This window comes from Haliotis rufescens, unplaced genomic scaffold (genome assembly GCF_023055435.1).
Source record: "Haliotis rufescens isolate VD_foot unplaced genomic scaffold, xgHalRufe1.0.p SCAF_2, whole genome shotgun sequence".
In the NCBI taxonomy this organism is placed as follows: Eukaryota; Metazoa; Mollusca; class Gastropoda; order Lepetellida; family Haliotidae; genus Haliotis; species Haliotis rufescens.
The window spans coordinates 55772353-55795267 of record NW_025963890.1 but is presented as its reverse complement, the minus strand read 5'-3'; the positions used below and the strand labels follow the sequence as shown (position 1 = coordinate 55795267).

At 38.6% G+C, this 22915-nt stretch overlaps 1 protein-coding gene across 3 annotated transcripts in view; it reads right to left on the bottom strand.

Annotated features, from left to right (window-relative positions):
- Positions 1 to 3124: 3124 nt before the first annotated feature.
- LOC124141072 overlaps positions 3125 to 22915 on the bottom strand; it is a 38347-nt gene continuing 18556 nt past the window's right edge. Inside the window, exons 1-5 of one of the 3 annotated variants that reach the window (XR_006862001.2) lie at positions 6906 to 7037; positions 5715 to 5850; positions 4737 to 4892; positions 3767 to 3851; positions 3125 to 3213 (exon numbers count right to left, since the gene is read on the bottom strand). Coding sequence is in view for 2 of the 3 variants with exons in the window: in XM_048400208.1 (XP_048256165.1) it covers positions 3163 to 3210; positions 3767 to 3851; positions 4737 to 4892 (289 nt within the window). In the remaining variant the exon portion in view is untranslated. Of the gene's footprint in view, positions 3214 to 3766; positions 3852 to 4736; positions 4893 to 5714; positions 5851 to 6905; positions 7038 to 22915 lie in introns of those variants that run through there. The other 2 variants (XM_048400207.1, XM_048400208.1) reach the window with 2 other exon arrangements.

Sequence of the window (22915 nt, the reverse complement as noted above, 5' to 3'; positions counted from 1 at the left end):
CGTGATATGACTGAAATATTACTGACTGGCGTCAATCAACACTCACGCCTTGATATGACTGATATATTACTGACTGTGGCGTCAAACAATACTCACGCCTTGAAATAACTGAAATATTACTGACTGTGGTGTTAAACAACACTCACGCCGTGATATAACTGAAATATTACTGACTGTGGCGTCAAACAACACTCACGCCTTGATATAACTGAAATATTACTGACTTTGGCGTCAAACAACACTCACGCCTTGATATAACTGAAATATTACTGACTGTGGCGTTAAACAACACTCACGCCGTGATATAACTGAAATATTACTGACTGTGGCGTTAAACCACACTCACGCCGTGATATAACTGAAATATTACTGACTGTGGCGTTAAACCACACTCACGGCTTGATATAACTGTTATATTTCTGACTGTGGCGTCAAACAACACTCACGCCTTGATATAACTGATATATTACTGACTGTGGCGTCAAACAATACTCACGCCTTGAAATAACTGAAATATTACTGACTGTGGTGTTAAACAACACTCACGCCGTGATATAACTGAAATATTACTGACTGTGGCGTCAAACAACACTCACGCCGTGATATAACTGAAATATTACTGACTGTGGCGTTAAACAACACTCACGCCTTGATATAACTGAAATATTACTGACTGTGGCGTTAAACAACACTCACGCCGTGATATAACTGATATATTACTGACTGTAGTGGTACACGGATAAAGTGCTGACTCATCTGTCCCCAATCATACTTTTTGCGTAGATTGTGATTTTTTGTGTGCGATAGAGATAGAGTTTTTCGACCCACTGAACTGTGTTTCATAACCTCATATTGTATTGACGGGGCACAGTCACACGACCAAATTATGTGCTTCATTGTTACGCACTCCTATCCTTGACTACAGGAAACAGTGTAAAGGCTCTCGTTTCACCTCACGTCATTTGCAAGCCACAACGTCAGTTCAAGCCTGGAAGAAAGACCAGCGCCCTCTGTTTGCAGTTTGCGTCAGTTCTTCTGCATCGCAAGAGCGGGTAACTCTCAACACATTGAGTTGAATCACACACTTTCTTCGTGGTATACACTCAAAGTTTCTACTAAGATAGCATGAGTCGTTTTGCACTGAAAATGTGCGCTAACATGTTTTTAAAAAAAAATTTTTTAATTAATGTAGTCATTTACCAGAGGCACTACATTCAGTATTACTCCAGTGGCCTCCGAGTTAAAGGAAGTATTGCGCGACGTACAGATCGCACCTTAATTACTCGCACTTCTGCAATTATAATCGGAACAGGGGATGGTTACTCACGCGTTGCGAAATCCGAAACAATTGCCAGGATACGCGTAGCGAGGCTTTATGTGACTTATATCAGGCATTGCCTTCGTCTGCAGATAATTTTACTTTTGAATCCGTGAGAATAGTGGACTGACACTCGGAACGCATTTCCGACCACTAATATTACTAAATAAAAGCGACAAAACTCTTTCGATAATTAAAAGAAATCTCTGCTTAAAACCAGAGTCTATTGTACGATTACGACTACATTACAATCAGACCCGTGAAAATCCTGGGTAGAATAGGTCTTCAGCAACCCATGCCTGTCGTAAAAGGCGACTAACGGGATCGGGTGGTCAGGCTCGCTGACTTGGTTGATGCATGTCATTGATCCCAATTGCGTGGATCGATGCTCATGATGTCAATCACTGGATTGTCTGGTCCAGACTCGATTATTTACAGACCGCCCTCATATAGCTGTAATATTGCTGAGTGCGGCGTAAAACAACAAACCAAACCAAACCAAAATACAAATCATGTGCTTATGAATAACTATTAAAAAGTGATGATAACAGGCGTCGCGGTTACATCCGTCACAAACACATGCAAAGGCAAGTCTATTGTTTACCTATTGTTTTACAAACGGAAACACATTGCACCATACCCAAAGTCGCGGGTTTCACCGAAGTGGTAAACGTCTGAGACCTGCATCACTTCGGGCTTTCCTCCCACATTAAGCTGACACGCCGTGATATAACTGGAATACTATTCAAACACAGCCCACTTCCTGGAAGATCCAAGCCAAAAACAAAACCGAAACTAGAATCCTAGACATAAAACATCGTGTATGCCTGACGAGTATATGCATTGCTTGGCATATGTATAATCATTACCCAAAACTTAATACACCTCAGTTAAGAATTATAATAAATAAGTATCTTCCATTTCCTCCCCAAACCATAGTAGTCTGAAAATGTTTACAAGCAATATAATGAACCCTTTCATGCACTCCTGTCTTTGGTAGCCCCATATTTCAGAAGAGTTTAGTAAAATTGGCATACTTTGAAAATCAAAAACCTTAAAGTAAGCATTGTATGGAAACTGTTCATAACAATACATTGTCCTTAGCACTTCAATTAATGCTTTCTTGGCCTTTATTGCATTTTATCTACAAATTGGAGAACGACTTAACTTACTTGTGTGTATTTGCCAAGGTAATTTATATTGTCAACAACTTGAACAGTCACCATATGTCCCCGTTTGGACTCTGGCTAAGCTTCCACCACTCCAGAATACAACTATTTTCATTCTGACTTATTAACAGTAACTGACCAAGACTTGCAATATTTGTGCAATACATTTAACCGCTTCTGAAGTCCAAGTACACTATCTTAAATTAGAACCACATCGTCGGCAAAGAGAAATAGAAATATGCCAATAAATCTGGTGATATTTGAACACCCTTATCACATGAACCAGCAGCTTCTGCAGCAAGATACTAATATTAATAGAGAAAACAGAATTGGACTTAGGACACACCCTTGGAAGTTTTCCCGTACTTCTACAACCATACACTGATAATGACGATACCTAATTGTAACAAATTAGCATTTTTTGTGTATAAAATCGTCATTTCAACTGTCTTCAAATATATCTGAAGATATATGTACCACCGGTTGCTTGTTATTCAAAAGCCCCTTTTGTATTGGTTCCCATGATCCATTGTGTGTCATCGAACTCCTATGGTATGGGTTGTTGCTGATGCTACCATCAGCTTTTTCTTCTTGCAAAATTCGAAGAAGGGTACAAACAATCACAAAAATGTCAATATTTATCATTTATGATCTTTTATTTATCTACACAACTCGTTATAAAACGACGGAATATCTCAGCGTCCAACCCCGTCTCCTTCCGTTCTGCTGAAACAAAACAGTACAGAGTATTATCACATAATGAATATTATTAAATGCTTAACTGAATATTTGTTTCTGTAATAATACGTTCATTATTAGTGTAAGTATATTTTGAGGGTGTGGCAACACGTCTCGTTGCCTTAACTCTTTATTCTTTCACTTACAGGACATCCTTCACAAGCAAACACAATCTTTGAAGAAATGTTTTATGAGGTTGTATATTTGACTTGTTTTTACATCGACTTGTATGTCTAATATAATACATGTTAAATCAGAGTATTATTAGGTTAATGTTTGATTCAGCAACCCATATGTGCCGTAAAAGGCGACTATGCATGCCGCAAGAGGCGATTAACGGGATCGGGTGGTCAGGCTCACTGACTTGGTTGATGCATGTCATCGATACCAATTGCGTGGATCGATGCTCATGATGTCAATCACTGGATTGTCTGGTCCAGACTCAATTATTTACAGACTGCCGTCATATAGCTGGAATATTGCTGAGTGCGGCGTTAAACAACAAACAAACCAACTTTTTATTATCATCAAACGTTCTCACCTTTCTTCTACTCAAAGGCACAGGCAGCAAGAAAGGAGCCATCAGGGCATTGCTGTGTGTCACAGGCGATAGAAGAAGCGCTAGACTGAAGTAAGAAACATAAAATTTCACGTTAGGTTTGTAATAAACCCCAATGTCTTACATTTACCGTTTCTTTTCAACTACTGCCTGCAGTATTATTCCGTAGGGCCGGGTGACCTTGAGGTTAAAATAGTCGCTCGTTACGCTTGAGACCAAGTTTCGATACCTTGGAAAAAAACATGCGGAAATGTTTTTGAATCTCTACTCTAAGCCACATTTGTAAATTGATATAAACATACAGAATGTTTCTGCAAGATGAAAAGCAAAAAAAAAAAAATGGAAAGTTTTTTTAACCAACGTATCGTGCTTATCTACTCAGTTTGAAGTTGACTGTGTGAGTTGGGTTGAACACTAATTCACTAACATTGCAGCGTGTCACCGGAGATGCCTTGTAAAAAGAGAGCCCAAGGGTCAGTGAGTGAGTGAGTTGGGTTTAACGCCGCTTTTAACAGTATTCCAGTTATATCGAGGCGTGTAAGCTTAATGTTAGACGAAAGGCCGAAGTGATGCAGGTCTCAGACGTTTACCACTTCAGTGAAACCCACTGGCATGGTGCTGACAAACCTAGAAACATAATCGGGGCGAACCGGGACACCAGAAATGGGTTTCACACATTGTGCCCATGTGGGGAAACGAACCAGGGTCTTCGACGTGACGAGCGAACGCTTTAACCACTAGGCTACCCGACCGCCCCTTCAACTACTGGACAACTCGTATCCTCTTAATACAGAAACCGACATGACTACTCATATTCAACACGGAAAAACCTAAAATTCGATTATTCGAAAGCGAGACTACAATCGCGGGAGTACAAGACGTTGTTGGTAATACTAAATTGGAATTAACACAGTTGAGTTGCCATCTCTTTAAACTTTATAACAAAACTTACTGGTCCGGCTTCGCCACCCAGTTGGGATGCAAAAGCATCATCACCAGAATCCCCATCTGAACTGGATGAAACACCACCGAGTTCTTTAACGACACCAGCGTCGCATGACTCAGCGTAACCGTTGGCGTCAAGGTAAAGGCCTGAACCTCCTTCGGACTGTGGACAAATACATATGTTTGCAAGGGACCACGATTTGATATAAACAAGAGCATGGTAAATGTAAGGCTTATCTGAGTCTGAACTTCCGGAATGGGTCTTTAAACCGGAAGTTCTCTCCCACCATTTGTTCCAACGACGTGTAGTTCGAACATCGCGGAAACGAAAAGTGGCTTCTCATTTGTAACAAATTAATTTCATTTTATGGACTATTTGTATGGTAGAGTACTGCAGTGTAGCTTCCCTCCACTACTGCAGTAATAATAACCCCTGTTGGTGTCATTACATTGTGGAATACATCGAATTAAGAATCTTTCATAACGGATCGTGAACAAGGAAACGGATATACGGTAACAGTGACAATTACGGCCAAGTTAAATGTTCTGTTGTAGAGAGATCATTTTGTTTATGTAGTGAGTATTCACCTGTATAACCATATATATATAATTTAAAACAAAACACAACGTTGAATACGTTCTCCAACATGGTATAGTGGTATCATCAGTGAGAATGACGTGACAGTTACTTTGAGTGAGTGAGTGAGAGAGTGAGTGAGTGCGTGAGTGAGTGAGTATGGGCTTACGCTGCTTTAAGCAATATGCCAGTAATATCACGTGGGGGAACACCACAAACAGGCTTCACACATTGTAAAGTGTACTGTACATTTTCGTTATGAAGTAAAGACGTTGACGGGGTGACAACGCGTAGGTTACGAGAAACTATTAGCTAGGACAAACGTATGCAATATTAATGATAATTCTGTTTTAGATTTCTGATTTACTATGGTAAGCAAACAACAATTGGATTTCCAGAAAGACTTACAAGTGCAGAGTTTCCAGCAGCTTTCCTGGCGCCAATTACAGCCTTGGTGAGAGATTCTTTGCTTGAGGATACCATGGCAACAACGGCCAGGACGAAAACAACACAGGTTATTCTCAGCATCTTGATTCTAACAGGGCTGTGAAGAACATTGCAGAAAGATCGTCATACCATAACATGGAGAATTTTCGCAATTGCCACGTCGTTGCTGGCGTCAACATGTGTAATAGTTGCATAAAGTATAACTTATGTTTCTCGTGAGGTTAAAAGGTAAAACTGAATATCAATATCATTACTCTTACAATCTCCAGCATGGGTCAAACATGTCACAGAATGTTAATTATAACATACAGTTGATGACGTCAGTTTTATCGTTCTAGATGAAACCTTCACTCAATGAGAAGCACCTTAGGAATTTATAGCTGATATTTGAGTAAAACCGTGCTCCGATTTGGGAAAAGATTATTTAGATATTGGACACAATAATCTGTTTACTATCGTATTGACTTGCTCATTTTACATACATACATATTGAGGTATTAGATAACTATGATTAAAAACCCAATTTGATACAAGGGAAGGTCATATGATTCATTTATTTGTTTCCAATCGGTTTTGCCCAATTTCGTGGATCGATGCTCATGATATCAATCACTGGATTGTCTGGTCCAGACTCGATTATTTACAGACCGCCGTCATATAGAGTGCGGCGTTAAACAACAAACCAACCAATCGGTTTTGGCAGTACGAAATGACAAGTATTGCAAATATGAATGAAAAGTTTTATTTTGGAAAGTCATATTCTAAATGTATTCTTAAAAGAATAAAAAATAAAATCTAAATTGCCAAAACTGTTTCAGTTAAGGACTATTGTATTATCAAAACCATAAAATTGGAAACGAAAGAATCAGTTTTAGATAGGAGCAGTAAACTAGCTTCGCTTCAATAGCACTATCATATTTCTGTCACATTAAGGATTTTGATCGATGTCTTAACATTCTAAAACCTGGATCACTTCGGGCTTTCCAACCATAAATAATGTTCACATCTGCGTTAAAACCACTATACACCCATAGAGCATTAACTCAAATCCAGTTTGGCAAAAATGGTGTTAAGTTACACATTTTTATGTTCGATAAAAGCAAAGGTATAAAAATATAATATATACTAAAGCCAATATAAAGTTGTACTCACGTGGTGATGTTGCTGACTTCAAGGATGTTGTGAAATCTTGTGATGCAGCAAGGATGACTGGGAGTCTTTTATACCCTTGTCGATTGACTGCGATAATTTTCGATTGCACATCCCCAATTACACTTGTCAATCGTTACGACGGATCAAAATGGTTTGACACGTCGTCAGATAAAAAGAGCAATTAACTTCGCAGAAAGAAGAGAACATGTCTGCAGACGTAATTTGGACAAAAACGTCATCGAAAGAAAGTAGTATTATTGCTAACATTGCATATATTGTTGCATTTTAAAAGGTCCATTAGGATTGTCCCTAATGCAAAAATTGATGCAAAATATGTCATGATTGTTTTAATTAGTGTTGGATGTTTCCTAACTGGCTACTAATAGCGAAGGGTGAGATTGGTTCGTTAGATGTATGGAACAACGAAGCTATAATTATCTTATATAATGATATACATGCACCAAAGGGACGAAGTCTGTAGAAAGAGACTATATAAAATAAATGCGAATTACGTCCAAATTGTTTGGATTTCGATCTCCCGGCGACTATTTTAGGAGAAACATTTTTACGTGGTTTTTACCCTCCTAACAACATCTGCAACATATGAGTTAACGGACTGCACACAAAATGACAAAAAAGACTACATTACAACTTTGTGAGAGTGTACGAGAAATTACATTACGCCGGTAGTCGCCCTGATCTTTGCATGTAATAACAATATCAATTTTTACCGGACGCATAATATTGCGTCCTACTCGCTTCGAAATTGAGGATGGACGCCAATAATACGTATTGCAAAACCATGGGACGCAAAAGAGTGTAAATGTGTAAATCATTGAAAATAATTCAATTGTAGCATTCACATTAGATTTAACTCCTATTTCTAATCTGATAAACAAAAACAATTTCCATAATCATAAGAAATGTCTACCAAAAGCAGTGTCCACGACTCCGACAATATCGTCAGCAAGCGATGATAAGGTTTCGCGAAAGGCTGAGCGTATCCTGCCCCTCCGGGGACATCCGTCACAAACACATAAGAAATACAAAGTTTGTTGAGTCCATGTCATATTGCCTTCATCCAATAACTTAATAATCCAAATAAAGATATTTCCATATTTAATAAGCCTCAGGCATCACACATGTTTTATATCGTATGTGGTGTAGGTACGGTACCCTGGCACTCGCATTTTCATTCCACTGACCCGGGACTTATACCTAGGTAAATGCCTGCAACAGTACTGCATTCAGTTATAACATACCCAACTTAATTTTGTCGTAAAACCGAACGATAACATTGTTGCGCAGTGTTCTGCTGCCTGTACCTTCTGCTGCTTCAGTTACTGAAGAAGGATTTGTACACGTGGCATCAAAATACATTCATCAGAAACAATTGCTTTCTCAAGAAAACATGTTCACTCCCACAAACCCAGATGAATACTCTACTTAAGAAGCAAAATGTGTCTATTTCGATTCAATGTTAGCCTGTATTGTCTTATAACTGATTATATTTGACTTTAATTGCTATGATTGTTACCTATCCACAAACACTGCCGTTCAGCTGATGTAAGAAATGTAAGAACACAACCAATTAATGACTCAATCAATTCCTCAACCTAGCTGCAAGGCAAGAAAGCAAGCAAGCAAGCAAGCCAATCAGCAAACCAATCGATCAATCAATCTGAACAAGACATAAGAGTGATGACGCGCTGTAGTTGGTTGGTTGGCTGGTTGTTTAACGCCGCACTCAGCACTATTCCAGCTATATGACGGCGGTCTGTAAAAAAGTGATTGAAATCATGAGCATCGATCCACGCAATTGGGATCGATGACATGTATCAACCAAGGACTTCACGTTTACACTGACAGCCATACAACAACCAGCTGTATCGCAAAATAAAATAGTTCGTCAAAACGAGAAGTGACATGAGCCATGTATGCTCAACAGGGACAACTTTTCTAGTTTCTGTAAACAAATGTACTCAAATAATATCCTCATTAGATGGGAAAGGTCTGTTAAGAACTACCTCGGTAAGTCAGTCACAATGACAGCGCGTCGTAATACATTTACATCAAGTACAAGACGTCAAAATGGCCGATACGATAAACGTGACAGGAGAGATTTCGGACGTTGTTAATGAACCTGTGGCGGTAACATGTTTTAGTCATCATTGATCAACTGGCTCGATTATTGAAAGGTGATTAAAGAACGCTTCTGTATGTATTCGTGCTAGGGAATGGCCAGGGGTTTCCCCAGGATTGTGGAAGTAGTTCGTCAGTGTTTACGTCATTTCAAGAACACGGTCTCGTGAAAAACGTATGAACGTCAACTGAGTCGTTCATGCACTTATGAACGACAATTTCGCGGTCATGTGACCGACCTCTCGTCCAATGGAAAAGTTGTATATCGTGTAAATGTCAAATTAAAAAAAATATTTAGAAACGTCCTCCACATGTCTACCATTAAACATTTCATGTGACCGACCTCTCGTCCAATGGAAAAGTTGTATATCGTGTAAACGTCAAATTAAAAAAATATTTAGAAATGTCCTCCACATGTCTACCATTAAAAAATTTGAAAAACTTGTTGTAACCTATTCAAGTCACGTTTCCCTATGGCCTGGACTGTGTCCATGCATATGTAGAATACGAAACCATCAACGTTCGGTGTCCTAGATCAAGTCACTTCAGTTGACACGCTCTTTTAAACGCTGTTTAATACAACTTTTGGGGGATGAGAAACGCGCACGTTGCAGATATTTTCATTGGCTTTGTCCAACGCCTCTCTTTTCTTTCATTTTTAATATAAAAATGACTTGTAGATGTAACATGCTTTCGATTGTGAAACGTTTTTTGAAAACAACCCCGAAAACAGCAAGGGCTCTTGAATCCCATTTATTAGGATTTCTTTAAGTGTTCCGCCCCGAGGATGCGGACAATAATATGCATTGCACTAAAACTATCATTGCACCAAGAGCTCATGGCATGGACTAATTACAACAGTTAACCGATGCTAATTTCTGTCATTTGCAGTGACCGGTCTACATTGACATAGTGCCCTTGATCTTTACACATAACCAGTGAATGGTAGTAGGGACATGTTCACCTCGTGTCACCTGGATTATATTTGGTTTAACAACTTGAATTGTATCCATTGACATCGCTTGGCTAGGAATACAATACACACTGTTCAGGGTGGCAGTATCATTTCGCACTGGTTATTAAAGCATATGTATTCACGCATACGTATTTGTATACACGAGGGTCCTACATGTGATAAAAAATATTGATGCATTAAATGTGTCTATAGCCATATGGCAATTCATCGATAACGCGATAAGACATCAAAAGTTGACATTCATACCCCACTTAGGTAAGGGTAATTTTGATAGACGCAATATAATGACAAAAATGTTCACCTTATTTGATTTTTTTTGGTCAGCTTTATCACTCAACAACTTCCCCCAGCAATCCACTGAGCTTGATATGTAGCATTACACAAATGCTCAAATGGTCATTGTTGGTAATGATATTATCGCAGTGCTTTTGTAATGGCGGTACAGATATTTGAACACTTTTGCATACACGATGTCAACGTTCGCCATACTATTGTAATAGTTCAAGTCCCCTTATCTCTTTTCTTCACGTTTGTCCCCAGTACGTAATGCATATTTGTTTGTTATCTCCAAAAATTGATTTCAAGGCAGAATTGTTTGTCTTGGTATGGGACACACAGACATTTTCCTTGACTTCAACTTTCCGACAGTCAACTTCCCCTTTATTACTGCAGCTCCAGCCTTTGGTGTTTACATTTCACAACGTTTGAGGTACAATCGAGCATGCTCTTCCTACCAAGATTTCTAAGAGCGCCATACGAGTCTTGCTTAGAAGATTTTTGACCAGAGTTGAAACATTCGAGGCCTCAGTAAAGCTTTCAAAAAGTTTTATGATTGACATGTGGAGGACATTTACAAATTTGACGCACCAGTGACAAAAAAGATGTATGATGCAATTGCCTATTTGGACTTGTACCATGTGTTCCCGAGGTGTTTTTTTCAGGTGAACAATTGAATTTGCATGTGTTTTGCATCATCATTATTTGATACTGATTCATAAAGACATGCTCATGATATAATCTGAATCTACAACCGACTGTGCTTTTAGCAGAGATTTCATTTGAAAGGGACTTGTCACTTTTGTTGACTTCAACATTGAAAAATATTAGTCAGGAAGTTTATTTTCTATTTTCATATTTTTATTTTCAACAACAGTTTTGGTTGTAATTTGACCATTTGTTTTTTAATTTAAAAAATACATTTGTTTTGGGTGGCCGACACCACGACTCCATCACCAAATCGAACCACTCCCCTTTGCCCCCACAAAAAAAACCTCTCATTCTTCACGAAGTCTTTTTTCTAAATCAGTATTTATCTGTATGTACCGACGTTTATTTATCTACGTAGGACCATAAGCTTTTTTCGAAAATGAGTAAACATTACTTGTTATTTTCACGACTACCGGGCATGCTCAGTGGATCAATGATATGAACCGTGTATGTTCGTCTAATGACATGCAGATAGCAACTGGCAAATTGCTGTAATTGCGTGTCATCGATAACCTTTCAACTAATTATGAAAGTTGTTCTTATGAAAGAGGACAAGTTTCCCGTGGTGTGTTATTATATACTTTTACATTCCACAGTTTCGCATATGATTTATACAACTTTTGTTTTTTACCTCACAAGTACCGAGGTTCAAAGTGAGCTTACATTAATAGCGATGTGCCTTGTCCGTCAGTTCGTCTGCTTGTCTACAATATGTCTTCTCCGAAACCTTTGAATGGATAGTACTATAGGTGGTGTTTAGCAGTACATGTATAATAGGATGTAAAATTCAGATATATATAAGCTTATGTTAAGTTTGCTTGGATTCTTCTCAGCCTCTTCCCAACACAGGAGATTCCGAGGCCCTCGCCTACCTATTTTAGCAGTTTTTCGTTGCAAAGATACATAAGATTCGTACACCCATGATGCAGCGCTGTTACTGACGACATCACTTCTGCAATCACTGATCACTCTGTTCATGAAACTCTCAACTTCTTCTCAGAGTTTACGGACGATGACGTTTTGAAACTTATTAAAAAGTGCAATCCCACCTCGTATGTACTTGATACAGTTCCCACAACAGTGATCTTGGCCAATTTGGATATTCCTCTACCTGTACTTAAAAACATCATCAACAAAAGTATTTGATCCAGCGTCACGCCATCAGTCTTTAAAGCAGCTATTGTCAAGCCATTGTTTATGAAATCTAACCTGGACCCTGATGAACTTAAGAACAACCGACCAGTATCATACCTCTCTTTATCTCTATATTAATTGAACGTGCAGTTGGTGAAAGATTGTCCAAGCATCTGTCAGGTAACAATCTCTATGAACCTTCCAAGTCTGCCTATCGAAGCAATCACAGCACTGAGACAGCTCTAACCAAGATTCGTAATGACTTAAGAATCGGTACAAAAATAATGTTGGTTTACTGGTTCTGTTAGATTTAAGTGCGGCTTTTGATACCAATTACCACTACAGTCTTCTTACACGCCTCAGAAATGAATTCAGGGCTGATGGAATAACATGGAATTGGGTCAAGTCGTATCTTTCATCTCGATATCAAACTGTTCTTATTGATGGGTCACTGTCTTGGGTCCCACAAGGTTTCGTGCTTGGACCAGTATTATTCACATTATACACTAAGGAATTAGGTACTGTCATTAATAAGCACCAGATAAGTCGTTACTTCTATGCTGATGACACGCAGCTCCATGATATCTTTAGACCCGAACCATCAGATGCAAATACAAACATAAGTAATGGATGTTTGGAAACAAGCTGAAGCTAAAGGACAGTAAATCCGAATGTCTTTTGGTTGGTCTAATGGACCTAAGAGCGCAATGTGGCAATAGGTCATTTCAGTTCAGTGACATTAACACTCGCCTGTAAGCAGAAGTACGGAATCTTGGTGCTACCCTGGATCCACAATTGTCTTTCAACAATCATGTCAACAATGTGGTCAGAACCTGTTTTCACATCCTAAGGAACAAAGGGTACATCGGCAAATTTCTTGTCTTGTCTTTAGTTATGAAGAGGTTGGACTACTGTAATAGCTTGGTGAGTGAAACAAGATCCCAGCTGTTACAACGAGTGCAGAACACAGCAGCCGGAATAGTTACTCACTCTCGCAAGACTGACCAAATCACTTCTGTGTTCTACAACCTGCATTGACTTCCAGTTGAACACAGGGTAACATTCAATGTTCTCTGTTATGTCCGCAGATGACTCACGGGACGAGCACCATCCTAAATTGCTGATCTCCTTCATGTGTATGTCCCAAGAACATATGTCCGCTCAGAGAAGAATTCGCTCATCGTACCAAATGTTCGGACATCACACTATGGCAAAAGTTCCATTGCTTACTCAGCGGCCATTACCTGAAACAGTCTACCACAACACTTAGGTGACTGCAGTGAACTCTCTACTTTCCGCTCACAACTCAAAACCTCTTTAGACTTACTGTCTCCAAATGACTTCTTATTGTTATGCGCTTTGAGCATGAACAACGCATGGATATATGCGCCATACAAATTATAGACTAGTATTATGTACAGATTAGAATAAATAAATGCAGCAAGAGTAAAATGAGAGTTTGGGTGACCCTGGCACAGTCCGGCTGGTTAGGCTCATTATCAGCTCGGGGCACTTGCCCCCTCTACACGCAGCCCAGACAGCGAATGAGACTTCTCCCAGAAAGCGCTGCCATGTCGGACCCACCGCGAACGTTTCGGAGAATGTGAAGACTCCCCTACATTGCAGCCTTCTGCATTACAAAGATTGTCAGAAGGCTGTATTCCCGGCAGCAAGCCTTGGTACTCTCCCAATATCTGGCAACAGAGTGGGAAGTTCCAAACCTAAGGCACAAAGAACAATGGAGAGTCGGACAACTTGGTACTTAGAATGCATTTCGACAGCTAGGTCTGCATATTTGCAATGTCTGTCCTCAATCTTGTCAATCACACTGGTGTCAAAAGTGACAGAAATTTCAATGATATAAATGATTTCATTGGTTTTATAAAAAAAGGACAAGATCATGTTTGTTGGAATTATATATTTATCATTTTCCATGACGCCCTCTACATTTTCTGGGTCGTACAATGGATTAGACATGCAAATGGTATTTGAAATGTACTCGACAATGGGAATCTGTTTTTCTAGTGTTGACTCTCCTTTGGCAATAAGTTCAAGGTCATCCATGTAAAGGAGGTGAGTAGGTTGTGTTGGGGAGCTGGGCTGGGGAGGTCCATGATGATAACCTTCCTTTTTGCTAAGCAAAAAGCTTAAAGGATATGATGACAAACAGAAAAACAAAGAACTAAAAGAACCGCCCTGCGATATTCCTCTTCTAACATAAATGGGTTTCGAAGTCACCACGTGCACCTGCGAATACATCTCAAGTTGAAATGACTAGCAAATCATTAAAGACTTGAGTAAAACGAGTAGTCGCCCGGGGAGGTCAATCCATTCCAATGGCTTTAAAATCCATTCGTGAGTTACAGATTCATAAGCTTTCCTGTAGTCTATCAAACACACCGAGAGGCTAGGGTGGTATGTTAAGCCTCTTCAAGGATCATTTACTGAACTAGCAATTGATCCCTACAACCCTAACATCCCTTTCTGGCTCCTTTCTGCTCCATGTAAAAAATGTCATTGATGACACGAGATCTGGAAGACATACTGTAAATAGTTGAATTTGTATTGTGAATTCAGATAAGAAATAGGGCGGAAGATTTTAGGGTTAGTCAAATCACCTTTCTTTGGGAGAAATATTGTTCGAAGTTTGCACAACCAAGGCGGGACATCCCCTGTATCCACAAGATAATTTAACGATGAAGGATTGGTGTTTGGACACATGGAAACAGTTTTCAAAACCGGTTTCGAATACCATCAAGCCGTGGCGCCGTATTACATTTGGACTTTTTATTTCCAGCAATACAATCAAATTTAATTATTTTCTTGTACTCACTCGGGATCTTTATTCCCAAGCATCACATTTATGAAAAGATCGTTTTACCTGTGTAAACAGGGATTTGATTATAAAATATCTGAAAGAACTTAGTCTGTCTCATAAATGTTAGGTGTTTTGAATATCCAAATGCTTCTTTTTTCAATATGGTACGAATATCAACTTAGACTGTCGAAGGCTCTGCCTCGAGAATTGTTGTAGTGTAGAGATACTGACAACATGCGTGACACGTAAGTTCTGTCTTAATCAATGTACTGATATCATCCACCATTATTTGTTATCACTTTGAGCATGTTTTAAATATTGGCTAGTATTATTAATACCATAAGTTCTACTGATGACGTAAACCATGCTGGTGTCGCGCAAGAATGACATGTGCGATTGGTCCCATGATATCCAATAACATGGTGACTTGGCACCGTTTGGAAAACATTTGACCATTCATATAATTTTCCTTTTTTCTCTCACTTTTACGCCTCGTGGAATCTGTTTCGGGCGATAATGGAGACCGATGATTCCCCAGCGTTGACGTTATGAACATTTTGCTAATAAAAGCGACAAAACCCTTTCCATGATAATAAAAGCAACCAAAAACAAATTCGATTGTACTATTCCGATTATATCATGAGCATGTGTTTTTGAATACTTATTAAATAGTGATGATACCAGGTGTTCGCGCAAAGGTGAGCGTATCCTGCACCACCGGTGGCACCCGTCAAAACGGCATAAAGGGAAAGTTGACTGTTGGAACGATGAAGTCACCCCTCTTGTCAAACAGTCTTGTGGAGAGTGTTTCGTCACATGCATAGATCGAAATATGAAGCAGATGAAGCGTCTCATTGGTCTCCTTTATTTCCAGTTCAGGTAGATAAATCAGTGGAAGGGAATTGAAATCTCTTTCTAAGTAAATAACAAAACTTTAATGTGTACATGGTAATTTCTTATTTGATAACAAATTTTGGAAGGTCGATTTTATGTCTCAGAAAACCACAATACCTATTATTCCGAAGCGTTGGTATGATATGAAACAACGTTTACACAATGGGTCTCATATTTATTCACGGCAGGAACATTAACAATTGAATTCCTTTCCTAGATATATAGGTATAGGTCAAATTTTTATCAAACCAAGACATCGGACATTTTATGGGGTATGTAGGGCAGCAATGTACCTTTAATGAAATTAAATTTCTTTAATTATAAGTGTTTATATATCTTTAAACATGGTCATATTCAGAAACGGCACATCCCAAAGAGTTAAAACAGTGTTAAACCATTGAGAACTGCAATGAGTTTCGAATGAATCATGCCTGTGACACTGATGAAAGTTACTATGTGAACACAATCACTTAACTTTGGTCACTCTTGAGGTTTCTGAAAATAAAATGTCTATGTTGGAAACTCGTTATGAATGTATGCACAGAGAACCGAGTGGTCTATCCTGCTATGATCGAAAATATATATAAAACTCACTCACTCACAAAGGAAACCATTTGCTCGTTCAGACATCATTCAAAAATCATTATAACGTATTGTACAAATTAGTATTCAAATGTTATTATTTTAATTTACAGTGTATAAAATACTTAATAACATCCGCATATTAATATCTCACTCGTGACATCTGCAGCTGATTGATCAAAACCAGTAGAGATGATAGAATTAGTCCAGCTAGATATATTCCACACAATAATTACGGATAGTTACATGTGCCCAGTTATCATTTCAATATTGAGCTAATACGAAGGCCCTGGAAATGTTTAATCTTTAAAATAGACATTATGATTGTTTTTTAATATGTTTTTTTAAATCATTAACACTTACTGAGTAATAAAATAGTTCCTAGTCAATATCTTGACACACAATATAGAATATCTACGATATGAATACAAAGATTATCGGTTATTTCCGCTAGTTATCGTGTGGAACGGAAATTATAAAAAACAAACAAACCAGTGACGTTTTTTTTCGAATTAGATCGCCACCGTGATCTTGTGGTAGAGCGTCCGCCCGGAGAGCATTAAGGGACTAAAACAAGGACTGCTCGACTCGGTGTCAGTATACTGTGTCTGAGTGGGGTATTCATGTTAAACTGCGGTATCTCAGTGGGCTAGCACCATAAAACCGGCATTAGTCCGGACTAGTACAAGCACACACACACACACACACACACACACACACACACACACACACACACACACACACACACACACACACACACACACACACACACACACACACAAACACACACACACACACATGCACGTCCCTGTGTAAGTGCAACAATTTTGTAGAAACCCATTTTACCTCTTCCGTATCATCATCATAATAACAGCTGACAGCACCGTCGTCTTTGATAGAGAAATATGTCGTGCTCATCAGATCTGGTGACAAAGTAACATTGAGTTGATAATCAACAAGAAGCGTATTTATACGCCATGATCCATGAATATTTAGGCTCAAGCTCAATTTACCATCCCCACTTAACCAATCAGATTTCGACAGATTCGTAATTTTGGCTTTACAATGATACTCACTTAGCACATTAATACAACCTGAATACATAAACCAGCTGCATATGGAACAGTCAATCGTCAGAGAATCAGTCGACCCAATTTGAAACGAAGAAAAGATTGTCCCAAAACCAATGCAAAACGACATAAATAAAATTATATGTGTTGCATTTATTCGACCTTTAATTAATTATTACGATATATAGTAAAATATGTTCATTGTAACATTTACGGGTTTTCAATATCTTACAATATATAACCATACATAAGGACAATGTGCAGGTGCATCCGCGTTTTATCTGTGAGGAGATATATTACAACCATTACGTGTAATCTGTGACGGCCTCGTCCTAAATGCCTGCGCTTGTTTCTCTCATCATCGATAGCTCATGTAGATGGCATTTCGAAGGATATGTTCCGATCTGATTAATTCCAGAAAGGTATTTAACATTCCTCTTTCCCATACCACGAGCTCGTTAGGTATAAGATAGCTTATCAATGGATGAGATGATGGGCTAATTAGCAATTGTGATTACAAGTAATTGTTATGATAGATCAACACCTTAAAGTATATTAACATTATTAGATTTGATAAATACATAATGAGGTGCATTTCTTATATGTAATCTTATATGCAATTACTTTTAAATGCATCAATATACATAATTGCGGTATCTGCGTCTCGTCAATTGAAAAAGATTTGTCTGATAACTTTATCATGCAAAATTTAAGTCAACATTGCAACTAAAACTAATATACCTTAGATACTGTTTAATATTAAAGGGTAAAAGTCGATTATTTACAGATCGCCGTCCTATGGATGGAGTTTTGCTGAATCTAATTATTTATAACGAATGTACGCTTATTGGTGCGTTAACAGCACCGAAGTCAGAAAATACTCCGTATTCAGATTTAAAAGAGTGCCTGAAAATTAAAATAAATAAATAAATAAATAAATAAATAAATAAATAACACAAATATTATGCACGGAAATTCCTTGCAGTACATTCGTCATACGAGCGTACAGGGGAATCGTGAACTTCGTGCTTCGATATCCATGCTGCATTTAAATTAGCCCTTAAATTCGTAATACACGTGCATTTTATGCGCTTTGGTCGTTGTAGTGAGTACATTCGTAATGCACGTGATTAGTATTAATTCATGAGCTAAGAATCTGCATTATCGGAATGGATTAGTATTCCCATCACAGAAGGAGGTCAGAAAACTCTCAATTCATAACAAATAATCTACATTTTAAAAGCTGTAATACTCTTTAAGCCGTAATAATGTTGGCAGGTAACGGCAACGTAAATGTCCTGTAAATCCCATCATCTGTTTATGTCCCTTTTCATGCGGAACATGTTTCAGTGTAGATAATATAATTCTTTGAAAGACTTTCTCGTAACTAATCAGTGACAAGGTAAATGTGTTAAGCTATTATGTTGTATCTCTTTAACATGTTTTACAGGATCGTCATAAATATAACCATACAAGTACCAAAAAATATAATATGCTCACAACGTCATCAACTATTAAATGTGTGTGAGTGAGTGAGAGAGTTGGAAGTTGAAGCTGTTATATTGGTGAAAGCAATACATGTGTGAGGGAAGCTCAAAATAATGCGGCTTGTTAATAGCTAGGTTACTTATTTTGCTGAAACCCACGAGCGTGTGGGGATTGTGGAGATCGACAAACCAAGGGTCATAATCGGGTCGAGGCATGGATCAAATGAGACATTAATCATCAAGTATTTCAAAAGAGACTTGTTAGATCTTCCCGAGTTATTTTCAGGTGACAATTAACTTGCCATTGCATGTGTTTGTGACGGGTGCCACCTGTTGGGCACTATAAGTTGGGCTCACCTTTTCGCGAGCTCTTGGTATCATCACTATTTGATAGTGACTCTGCTTTTGATTGCTTATGGAATCTTTCTTACATGGAAACTGCTTTGTCGCTTTCTATCTTTTCATCTACACATAAACAGGAAATACCTTGTAAAGTACCGCAACGTTCCCAAATTCACATTCTGTCGTGAGGTATATGAATACGGACGACATATCTGGTTTTGTAAGAACTGGACATTGAGGAACAATGCAAAAAGCCCAGACTTTTTGAAGATTATCGTTGAAATGCTGACAGATCCCTGTTGTTGCGACAGTCGAAGGGACACAACTATGTTTGATTCATGTTATTCTGTGTCCACAAATATGCCTTATCGTAGGTCAAGGTTTCCTTAAACCCCTTGGTTAGATTCTGTAATATCTCTGGAGATAAAATAGTTCAACATGTCGCCTTGTTGTCATGCATACAGTATTTGTTGCTTTGTCTTGTGTTTGTATTTTATTCATTTTGTTCATGCTATCTGTTAAAACGTGCCTAAAATCATCCATTTCCATAAGACATCTCTGTCAAAACAGAGTCAATTTTGCGATTCCGATTATGTTATGGGAATGTGTTTCTGAATCACTATAAGTTGGTGCTGAAAAACGGTGTCGCGATAAAGTGAGCGCATCCTTCCACACCGTTTGCACCCGCCACAAACACATGCACAAGCAAGTCAATTGTGTTCCTGAAAATAAGGCCATGAGAACATTTGGTACGAGTCAAAACAGGAACCGTATCGGACATCATTTTTTCCTTGATTCGGAATATGTGTACCATAAAAACCTTTGAAAGCTTTACTGTGGCCTTCATGTTGCAGCCCTGATCACACAAACAACTTTTATGTCGTATGACGCTATTTGAAATCTTCGTAGAACGAGCATGCTCAAAATTTTACCTCAAATGTTGTTATATGTAGAAACCAGGACTGGAGCTGTTGGAATATTGCTCGACACAAAGGAAAGATTGACAATTGGAAAATTGAAGTCATCCCGCCTGTCATACAGTCTTATGGATGCTTTATAGTCATTCTGAATCTTTATATATATAGGGGGCACGGGTGGCCCAGTTGTCTAAGGCGCCGCGATTCGCTGTGCAAAGTTGCGTCCCGTGGGCACGCCAGAAACCTATGATTGTGGGTTCGAATCCCGGTTCGCCCCGATTATGTTTCTAGGTTTGTCAGCACCATACCCGTGCTCGTGGGTTTCACCGAAGTGGTAAACGTCTGAGACCTGCATCACTTCGGGCTTTCCTCCCACATTAAGCTGACACGCCGCGATATAACTGGCATATTGTTAAAAGCGGCGTTAAACCTAACTCACACACTCACTCAGGTGTGTGTGTGTGTGTGTGTGTGTGTGTGTGTGTGTGTGTGTGTGTGTGTGTGTGTGTATATATATATATATGAAACAAATTATGCGGTTTCATTTGTCTATTTTATTTCTAGTTCAGTTGGGCAAAGGGAATTGGCTATTTAGGCATTATTGAACGATAGCAGATCATCACTATATTCTGTAGCTGAAGCCTGTTATATATATGTGATTGCACTGAGCTTTGGAATATACAGTAAAACATGCCCCGTGTATCCTTTTACGGGCGTATCGTTCATTTAGAGGTGAACTCGGCTGCTGACAGTAACACGCTTCAAATAGCCTTAAAGGGTTGTGTTTGGATATTGATAATATGATATCCATGCCAGCTTGTGTGTGTCTGTTATTGATTGTGGCGTGGGAGATGTCGGCATTTTGAAGAGGTTATTAAAGTTATGTAATGTGAGGTAAACACGAGTGAGTTTACTGCACCTTTTGCAATATTCAAATAATATCACTACGACGGGTACCAAGAAGTGCTTTCATAAATTTTATTCATATTTGCATTCGAATCTTTTCGGTATGACACATTCGAACCTTAATGATTATTGTGACAAACTCGGAAATCAAGTTGAATCAAATCAGTTACCTCGAACATTCTCAATAAATATCCATTAATTGCCTTTCGTTGAAATCAATGAGTCTTTTGACTATAACAATGTCAATAAGGTGGAATGGCTGGCCACCGGTCAACTGGGAAACCATGAAACCATAAGGGGGGTGGGGTGGTGTATGTCTTTTAATACGTTGTATGATCGTGTATGTGAGGATGTGAACGTGGATGGCACCACGTGTTTCATGCATGGATCGGTAAAGTAGACCGACAGTTACATACATCAGCAAGGAAATAACACAAGGCCTGTTGTGCAAACAAATCAGGACATCACCGAACGGAATGTATTACAAGCTTGGTGTTGTGCCCAAAGTCATTCTAGTCTCGTGAAGCCAACAAGCAATTTGTACTATTAAAAGAGATAATTGTGAATGACAGGATTATGCATTTTGAAACTGTTACACTATTTCAAGGTAGAGAATGTACTGTCTTTTTGGCTATATATAAAAAAAATTGAGAATTTTGTTAGCTCTGTCTCCATGACCTTGTTGATAATTCTATGGATGTTGCAAATGTATTAGATAAAGATATTACCATGGGGGAACTTGATGACATGAAATTAAGCAAAGCCCAAGGCTCTTCTGGAATATTTGTTGAGGATTTTGAGCATGCCCACCCATTTGTCCTGAGATGTTATTACAGTTGTTTAATGGGATCTTTTTACGTGCTATATATCCAGAACAGTGGTCATATGGTACAATGCTTTCTATTTTCAACATAGGGAGTTCCCAGGACCCCAGGAACTATACGCCGGTTACTCTTCTGGAAATGGCATATCAAATATTTGTCAAGGTTATTTGTAGACGTGGTCTTCTCTCGAAAGTTAGGTGGTAAAGGAACAGGCAGGATTCAGGAAAGAAGTCCAGACTTCTGATGATATTTTTTATTGTTGAAACTTTTCTGACCGTTTTTAGTTTCAACAAAATCAGTAAAAACGCTATCATGTCACAGGATTGTCTAGTCCACTATTACTTGGTTCTCTGATCAAGACTCGATTGTTTACATATGGCAGGAGTACTGCTGTGTGCCATTAGGTAACAGACACGCACCTACTTTATTATCATGCAAATTGTGTTTCTACCACACACTTGTTTAACATCGCAATTAAATTCAACATTAAACACGAAATACCCCAAAACGTATACCCGAGTAGTTTTATATATTATTTTGTATAAGCTTTAATAGTGGATATGGGTTCAAACTCACGTTTTGAAAGTGTTTTCATTTCCTGATGACTAAGACACACTATGTATTCAGAGTGCTGTTACTGTGACATGTACATGGCAACAAAGAGTAACACTAGTAGAAGGCGGCAGATGAAGAAATAAAGGTGATTGACTGAATTACATTTGACAAAAATCCCTAATCCTTACTCCAAGTTATAAAAAAGATATAAACTCTCACTATCAACCCAAAATCTGGTGCATCTTCTGGCGTTATATAAGCTTTCTCTTTGAATCATAAAGGCATCAAGTTAAAGAAACGTCCTCAAAAGCTTACTGGCGAAGGAAGTACGTCGCCGTTCCCTTGTGTTCATATGTTTATTGTTGATTTTTTCCCC